Source organism: Trachypithecus francoisi, unplaced genomic scaffold, assembly GCF_009764315.1.
Source record: "Trachypithecus francoisi isolate TF-2019V2 unplaced genomic scaffold, Tfra_2.0 Lachesis_group5, whole genome shotgun sequence".
In the NCBI taxonomy this organism is placed as follows: Eukaryota; Metazoa; Chordata; class Mammalia; order Primates; family Cercopithecidae; genus Trachypithecus; species Trachypithecus francoisi.
The window spans coordinates 69,671,783-69,680,320 of NW_022681470.1; the positions used below are offsets into that span (position 1 = coordinate 69,671,783).

Here is an 8,538-nt window from a genome sequence, read left to right on the forward strand (position 1 = left end):
CACATGTTGTGTTGGTTTCTGTTCATTTAAATCTGTTGGTTGTTGAGATCTAGCCATTCCCTGCCTTTCCCTCCCCATTATGGGGGCTGCCTAGCTTTAAACTTCTCCAGATGTCATCCTTTGCTCTTTGGGGCATCACTAGATGGGATAGTTGACTTTCAGTCCTGTTCCTTAGTCTCGGGCACCTTATGCTCAATTTCTCATTGACAAACCCTGAAACATGGCACCAAACATATCCTTTAGATCAACAGTTTGGTGTTTAGAATTTTGATATAAAATCTGAATTGCTAGATACCTTAATTATTTTCTCAGAATGTACAAACACCTGAAACATACACCTGCTGTTCAGCTTGAACCTTTGACCCCTAACATTCTGCCACAGAACTCCTCTCAGAGAGTTACTCACTTGAGTTACATCTGTTATGTCTAAATGTGTGTCTCATTGTTGGCAAATACATATCAGAAAAGAAAGGGAAGGGGTACTGGAGGAAGAAAGAGATAACCATTTTAGACAGCATGGGTGTGATCATTCAAAGAAAGGTATTCCACTGAATTTCCTGGAATTTCCATGGCATATGATTCCTTAGGCCTGCAAGAGAGCCAGGCCCCCTTGCTTTTTGTGCTTCTCTATAACGTTCACAGGCTAGACATAAAAACTGGCCACTTGCCACTGGTGCCATTCTTCAGAGAGGCACTGTCTTCGTTAAATGTCAGATTCATTCGTGCGAATTCTGTGCCTACTTCTTTGACCTCATGTGTGGTTCCTTTAAATGATCACTTATGACACAGGTGTCTTCATTTTACTCTCTTAATCGCACATCAGGGGTCTTTCCTAATCTGTCAAGAGCCATCTGATGTTAATACCATTCACCACTTCTTTCAGGAGATAATCTATGTTCCTTTTCTTGGTGGAGGGGAAAACGTCCCTTGCATTTACCTTCTAGTTATGGGTAGAGGCACCAGCCACCAGCCATTATGAAACACAAGACAATTTGTAAGCTGCCATGGACAACAATGGATTAGAGAGGAAGGAAGTTGGGGGCGGATGGTGGCTATGGCAAGAAAACTTGATGTGTATGGTAAGTGTAAATGAAGTTCTGTCACAAATGCGTTAAAAATTGTTTTATGTAGCCAAGGTTATGTTTTGATGCTTGAATTTTAAAAAGGATGATGACTATGCATTTACCATCAAGTTATTTTGTTTCTTTTGTTTCACATTTAGAGGAAAGGGAAGGTGGGGGGATCTGAGAGAATAAGCTTAGATGGGGCCACCACCATTATCAAGCACCCGGTTTGACAGTGTCTTTGCACTGAGCTGTCTCCTCTTGGTAGTGGTGATGTCACACTGCCAGCGTGTGGAAAGCCACCCTCCCTTCCCTCTCTTGCCTTCCACCTGCCCCCTTGGCTTTCCCTGAGAACTGGCCTGATACCTATTTCAGAGTCAAGAGCTTTTAAAGGGTTCTGGCCCAAGACAGGAGTTCTGGAATGGAATCTTTCCACTTTCTGTTAACTGAAATACTATTTTCCATCTGTATCTTAATTTCTCCTCAGGGGCTTTGAATAAACCTTCAACACGCCAACCCATATCAAGCTTTCTCCTCTCTTTCCTGTCCCATAACCTCTGATTGGGTTCATATACTGTTTCTTTGTGGAGTGAACAGTGTTTCCAATTAGAATCTGCCTGAAATGAGGCCACATTTGCCCACTGAGCATCCTGTGTTCTTATGGTGGCTCTCACTCCAGAAGATTTTAACACGGTCTCATCAAACACTGCTTTCAGGAAGGAATTTACACTTAAAAGGACTGTTGAGGACTAATGCTAACAGAAGCTAACATTTATTGAGTAGGACAATACACTAAACACTTCACATGTATTATCCCATTTAATCCTCACAACAACTGCTATCCCCACTTTATAGATGAGGGAGTGGAGAGCTCAGTAACTTGCTCGAGGTCTCACAGTGGATCTTTCCAAAGCTAAGCCTATGCTTTTTTTCAACCGCAATGGTTTCAAACAAGAGTATATACATTTGTGTGTGTGTGTGTGGTAACATATACAAAAAAATTGCCATTGTAACGATTTTGAAGTGTACAATTCAGTGACATTAAGTACATTCACAATGCTGTGTAACCACTACTATCTAGTTTCAGAACTTTTTCATTGTCCCCAAAGGAAATCCTGTACCCATTAAGGAGTCACTCTTCATTCCCCTTCCTTCCAGCCTCTAGCAACCACTTATCTGTCTTCTGTTTCTATGGACTTGCCTGTGCTGGATATTTAATGTAAATAGAATCATACAATATGTGACCTTTCAAACAATATGGCTGGCTTCTTTCACTTAACATAATGTTTTCAAGTGTCAGCCCAGTGTATTATGTAATAGTGCCTTATTTCTCTTTATGGCTGAATAGTATTCTGTTATATGGATTCTCTACATTTCGTTTATCCATCAGTTGATAGACAGGTGTGTGTATGTTAAGAAAGAGCTAGCCTTTATCTTCAAGGACTGAATCTCTAAGGTAGGATTTCGGGCCTAATGTCAAGCCGGGAGAAAAGATAGTTGGAAGCAGGGGCTCCTTCTCAGAACTTCCAGGTAACAGCTTGGAAATAACTTATTCCTGGGCTAGCTCTGCGAGCACAGCAAGGCAGGAGGTATAGTGGCACCTGCTCCCCATGGGTGTAAATGGCTTCCAAACTACTTCTGCATGGTAGAGAGGTGAGTAGAGGAGGGCCTTTGATAAGCTCCTGGAATGTAAGCTTACAATTTCCATCCTACCCTCTTCTCCTGGCATTTCACAGGGTAGGGGGTAAGAAGAGGCATGGGGCAAACACTGGGGGCCTTGAGAAAATATCTGGGCTCCCTGACACAGGATGTTGGTATAAACATGATGGAGGGGAGGAATAGAGGTGGCCCCCTGGATAATTTAATCCCCAACTCAGCGCAGCCCCTCCCTGAAGTGGTTGTCCTGGATTCTCCATAACATGCACACACACACATACACACACACACACACACACACACACACACACACAGAATTAATTATGCAACTTATTTGGCTTGCCCAAGCTTTTTTTGTAAGTTCTGTAGTGGTTCAGAAGGAAGACTTTAAAAGCAGCAACACCTGTATTCAAATAATGCCTCCACTGCCTACAAGTTCTACGAATGTAGGTAAGTTACACAACTTCAGATTTTTTACCTGTAAGATGAGAAGAGTTGCAATAGTAGCAAACTGGAATGGCGTTTGATACATAGTAGGGCACCTAGGAGAAGCAATCTCTCATGTTATGATTAAAGGTTGAGGTTATTACTAAAGATTTCCGTTGTCAGCATGAACTGAGATCTTTATGGAAGAGTGGGCTAAGAACCAAGACTGCCAATTCTAGGTTAAAAGAAATTTTAAACCATGTACTCAAATGGTTCAAATTTATCCCCTTATCTTGCATTCCTATAGACCCTGTCTAGTTACTGAATCTTTTGAATTGGGAGTGAGGAAAGGGAAGCAACCACACAACATTTTCTAATTTGAAAAATTTTTATTTTGGCACCCACTTGAGTACCTGGTAGGGTGGGGCTGTCCTCTATGAGGGCAATGGAGTATTAGTGAGGGGATCATGGCCCTGGCCTGAGGGATGACAACAAAGGTGTATGTGACAGCAACAGGTCACAAAGGGAAGCAGAAGATAAATATGGCCGCAAAGGGGATTTAGGCAGAAAGGGTGATCACTTACTGTCACTAGGACTACAGTTTGTAGACTCTCAGGGAGAGAGACTACAAACTGTAGTTTAAAAAATCGGAGGTGGAGGTCAGGGGGTTAGACCCAGAAGCAAACCTCTCTGGAGCCCACCCTTCATCTCTACATCTTGGAAGAGTCTGCAGTTCAGGCACCCTACAGAACCCCCCACAGCAATCATCCGTACTCCCACCCCCACCCCGGCCTCTGGGAGGCTCTCAGGCAACAGCAGAGGCCTGTGGGGTGGGGTGGGATTGAGAGACAAGCTGCAGAGCCATCTTTGTGACCCAGGAGCACCACTGGTCCCTCATCTGCCACCGAGGCCAAGGAAGACCCAGAGACCTGCCCCACGAGCCCTGCCATTGCGCTGAAAGACAGCCATGAATGGTGATTCTCTGCTGCCGTATTATACGGCCCAGAGTGGCTCCAGCATGAGCATGTTCAACACCACAATGGGGAGACTGCAGCGACAACTATACAAGGGGGAGTATGATATATTCAAATATGCACCGATATTTGAGAGCGACTTTATCCAGATCACCAAAAGGGGAGAAGTGATTGATGTGCACAACCGCGTCCGTATGGTGACCATGGGCATTGCACGAACCAGCCCTATCCTCCCACTCCCAGATGTCATGCTGCTGGCACGACCAGCCACCGGCTGCGAAGAGTATGCTGGACATGGCCAGGCCACCAAGAGAAAAAAACGCAAGGCAGCCAAGAACTTAGAGCTCACCAGGCTCCTCCCCCTGAAGTTTGTACGGATCTCTGTTCACGACCATGAGAAACAACAGCTGCGCCTGAAGTTTGCCACTGGCAGATCTTGCTATCTGCAGTTGTGTCCCACTCTCAACACACGGGATGACCTCTTTGCTTATTGGGAAAAACTAATTTACCTCTTGCGGCCACCCATGGAGAGTAACAGCAGTACCTGTGGCATTCCAGCTGAAGACATGATGTGGATGCCTGTGTTTCAGGAAGACAGGAGGAGCCTGGAAGCCGTGGATCTTCAAGGAAAGGGGGATCAGGACCAGGTCAGCATCCGGAGCCTCCACATGGTCTCTGAGGTGTGTGGGGCCACTTCTGCTGCTTATGCTGGAGGGGAGAGACTCCAACATGACTGTCACAAACCCACTTACGTGCTCAATGTATCCATCCCCAAAACATCTACGGAGCTTGCTGAGGAGCCAGCAACAGGGGCGACTAAAGAGGCAGCAGCAGCAGGGGCAGCTGCAGGGGCAGCAACAGGCACCATAGCAGGTGCCTTGAGTGTGGCAGCAGCCAATTCTGCCCCTGGACAGGTGAGCGCAGCCATAGCTGGGGTGGCCACCATAGGCGCAGGAGGAAGCAAAAGCAACATGGCCATTGCAGGCACTGCCAGCATGGCTCCAAACAGCACAAAGGTGGCCGTGGCAGGGGCTGCAGGCAAGTCCTCAGAGCATGTTTCCAGCACGTCCATGAGCCTTTCCCGAGAGGGCAGCGTGAGCCTGGCCATTGCAGGAGTAGAACTGACCAGCAGGACTGCTGCAGAAACAGACATGGATGCAGCAGCGGGACTTCCTGTCTCCACCCGGCAGAGCAAGGGCAGCCTGAGTGGACAGCATGGAAGGGAGCGAACCCAGGCCAGCGCTGAAGCTTGCAAGGAGGGGAGGGAAAGAAGGGAAAAGGACAGGGCTCTCGGAAGGAGTTGCCATCGCCGCAGGACAGGTGAAAGCCACCACAAAACAAGGGGGGACAAGATTGCCCTAAAGTCCCCCAGCAGGTCCTCATTCAGCCACAGAGCCAGTAGAGATGACAAAAAGGAGAAAGGCAGTGGCAGCCCGGGGAGCAGCAGGCACGGGGACTCGCATAAAGGTGTCAGCCACACGCCCATCTCAAAGGAGTCCAGGACCTCTCACAAATCTGGGAGGAGTTTATCGACCACCGGCTCCGAATCCAGCAAGAGACTTGGCAGGATCAGCTCTTTCCTGAGGAATGTCAGAGCCAATCTGACTACAAAAGCAGTGGGCATACCACATGGCAGAGATGTGGACATCATGGCTAAGACGGTAGAGAGGAGCACCAACGTGGCCATGGCCGAGACAGCAGAAGGTGGCCAGGGGCTGGAGATGGTTGGTTCTATGACATCGGACATAATGGAGACAGTGACCTTTGAAGCCCATTAAATAAGACCCAGAGATGAAAGCTGTAAAGGAGCCCAGAGCTCATAGGAGTGTCCCTGGAGAGCCTATTCCAGCGTTCTTTACTGCCGTTTAAATAAAGAACCATACATCTGAGAGTGGCTTGCTGGCTGAATTTTTGTGTCCCACAGCCCAGCAGTGACCTCACAGTGGATTCTGTGATGTCAACTGTGCTACAGCCTGAGACCCCAGGATCCAGTCAAGGGGAGCCCCACCTCACACCCATGCTCAGTAGAGCCTAGATGAGTGCTCCAGCCTTCCTCAACCTCTTCCTCGCTTTGGTTTGCCAGGACTATGGCTGAAAGTCTGGTTGGGAGCTTGGAAGCTCTACCTCCACCATCTCCCCATCCTTTTTATAAACTTGTCCCCCCAACCCTGGAAGATCCAAAGACAAAGCAAGAACAGAACTCTCATCCCCTCGCACTATTCAGCGGAGGGAGTAAGGGAGCAGCAGCATGTGTTGGCTACCAGAGCAGGGAGGACACATTGTCTAGACTTAGCAATTCCACTCCTAAGTATACTCCCAAGAAACGCACATGTTCCAGGAGACAGTCATGAGAATGTTTATAGCAAAATAATACTGGAAAGTGCCTAAATTTCTGACAACAGAATTGAGAGGGGTATATGCAGTGACAAAAAATGACAGCTACACATATTATATGCATAGATAACTTTTGCTCTTTCAAAAACTTTAAAAAGCAAATTGCAGAATAAGATAAAATTCTACCTAAAGGACAGTTCAAAAACAAGACCAAATACAAATAATATGTTACATATGTGATACGTGTTTGGTAAAACAAAACCAAGGGAGTGGGAAAAAATTCAGGACAGTGGCTTTTTCTGGGGTGGGAAGGCAAGAGATTGGATCAAGGAGGTGAACACAGTCTTTCAGTGGCGTTGGGAATTGTTTTAGTTCTTAAGCAAGGAGGTAGGTACAAGGATGTTTATTATTTTGTTGGGTTTTGCATTTCAATATTGAGTTTTGCATGTTAATACCTCTGGAATCAGAATGGTCCTACAATCACCATGGCAATTCTGATGAAGTTATTGCTCCAGACATATATTCACCAATTCCTTCTCCTTGATGCTTTCATTTTTACGCATGCACAAACGTGATCTAAGTCTGAAAGGCCCATTTGGTTAAGATTCAGATGTGAATGACATTATTACAAAAAGCCTTGGGAAAGAAAGAATGATATCCCTATTTTACAGAAGAGGACACTGAGGCTCAAGAGGGTAAGTTGCTCCTGTCACACAGGGACCTTTGCAGATCTACCAGCCCACTTCTTTATGCAAAGACCTGCCTGAGACATGGGAAGGAAGCAAAACTAGCAAATCCAAGGAGAATCAGGCAACACAAGAACCTGAGACTTACCACGTTCCTACCACCATGGTCTAAACTTTATAGAGATGAGCACCAAAATTCCTGGATTGAGAGGAGGGAATGTGGGGGCAGGGGAGATGCCTGGTGGTGAGCTGCTGTGAGTTGGCTTTGGAACTTCAGTGAGCTCAGAGTCCTTAGTTGGCCTTATCTCAAGAGTGTCCAGACCACCCTTAAGCCATGTCTGGTTCCCAGGCTTCGCTCCCCAGCCTCTGCCTCAGCTAGAAACAGACCTCCTCCTGGAATTCCAGGCTTTGCTCCCCACAAGGGACCGCTTCTGATGGGGGCTGTATCTCTTTGCAGCCCAGTCCTCACCCAGCTGCTAATAAAACACTTAAAAGCCAGGCCCAGAATGGCTTCTCCATACCAGATCTTCAGAAAATTTCTTCTGCTGGGATTCCAAAAGCAATTAAACCACACATGAGGGGGTTACCAGTTAGGTCACAGCATCCTTGCTACTTGGACCTCCATAGTTAATTCCTAAAGCTACTTTTGAGAAAAGTCACACACTTCATTATGCAGGTAAGGAGAGGTCTCTTCTGTCCATAGAAGGAATTGTAGGCATGAATCCATAAAAGAAAGGGGGTTGAAAAAGAAAGAAGGCCCAAGACCTACATGCAGTCATCATTTCCTTCTGCAAAACAAGGCTCCTGACCCCAAGATGAGGAATTAATGGAGTGAGTCAAGTTATTCTTAACAAAGGGGAGAACATGCCAAAGATTAGACATGAATTGGCTCTGTGAGGAAAACAACCTCAGAATCATTAACCCAGAATTCTAGAGAAGATTGGGGGGCCTGCAGGGAGATGAATTAATGGTTTACTCTCGACCAGCTTTTCCCTTGGCCCAAGTGGGGAAATTACAAAAAGATCACATCGCATTCCTTTAATCTTCTGATTTCCACATAGGCAACTGTAGGTAAACACTGGTCTGGAAGACAAAAATGCAATACAAACATTTGTACAGCCCTTAGCAGTTTATAACACCCTTTCATTATGTGTTCTCTTCTGATTCTCACATCTCTCCATTTTGCAGATCAACAAACTGGAGTTCAGGTTATCTAAAGGACTTGCTCAAGGTGGGAGGTGATGGGACAAAGGGAACAACTCCAGTGCAACAGCTTTTGGGCACCACCGACGTATGCTGGCCACGGGTCCCACATGGAGGTACAGAGCCGTTGGAGGACACAGGACAGGCATGTGTGTGAGTAATTATTGCAACTCTGAGTGACGGATACAATGACAG

The 8,538-nt window shown here is 46.4% G+C and overlaps 1 protein-coding gene across 1 annotated transcript; it reads left to right on the forward strand.

The window, feature by feature from the left end:
- The first annotated feature begins 3,644 nt into the window (after positions 1-3,644).
- FAM71A (family with sequence similarity 71 member A) lies at positions 3,645-6,009 on the forward strand. Its single transcript, XM_033198189.1, has one exon. The coding sequence runs from the start codon at positions 4,114-4,116 to the stop codon at positions 5,896-5,898; it is 1,785 nt and encodes a 594-aa protein (XP_033054080.1). The 5' UTR covers positions 3,645-4,113; the 3' UTR covers positions 5,899-6,009.
- The last annotated feature ends 2,529 nt before the right edge of the window (positions 6,010-8,538 follow it).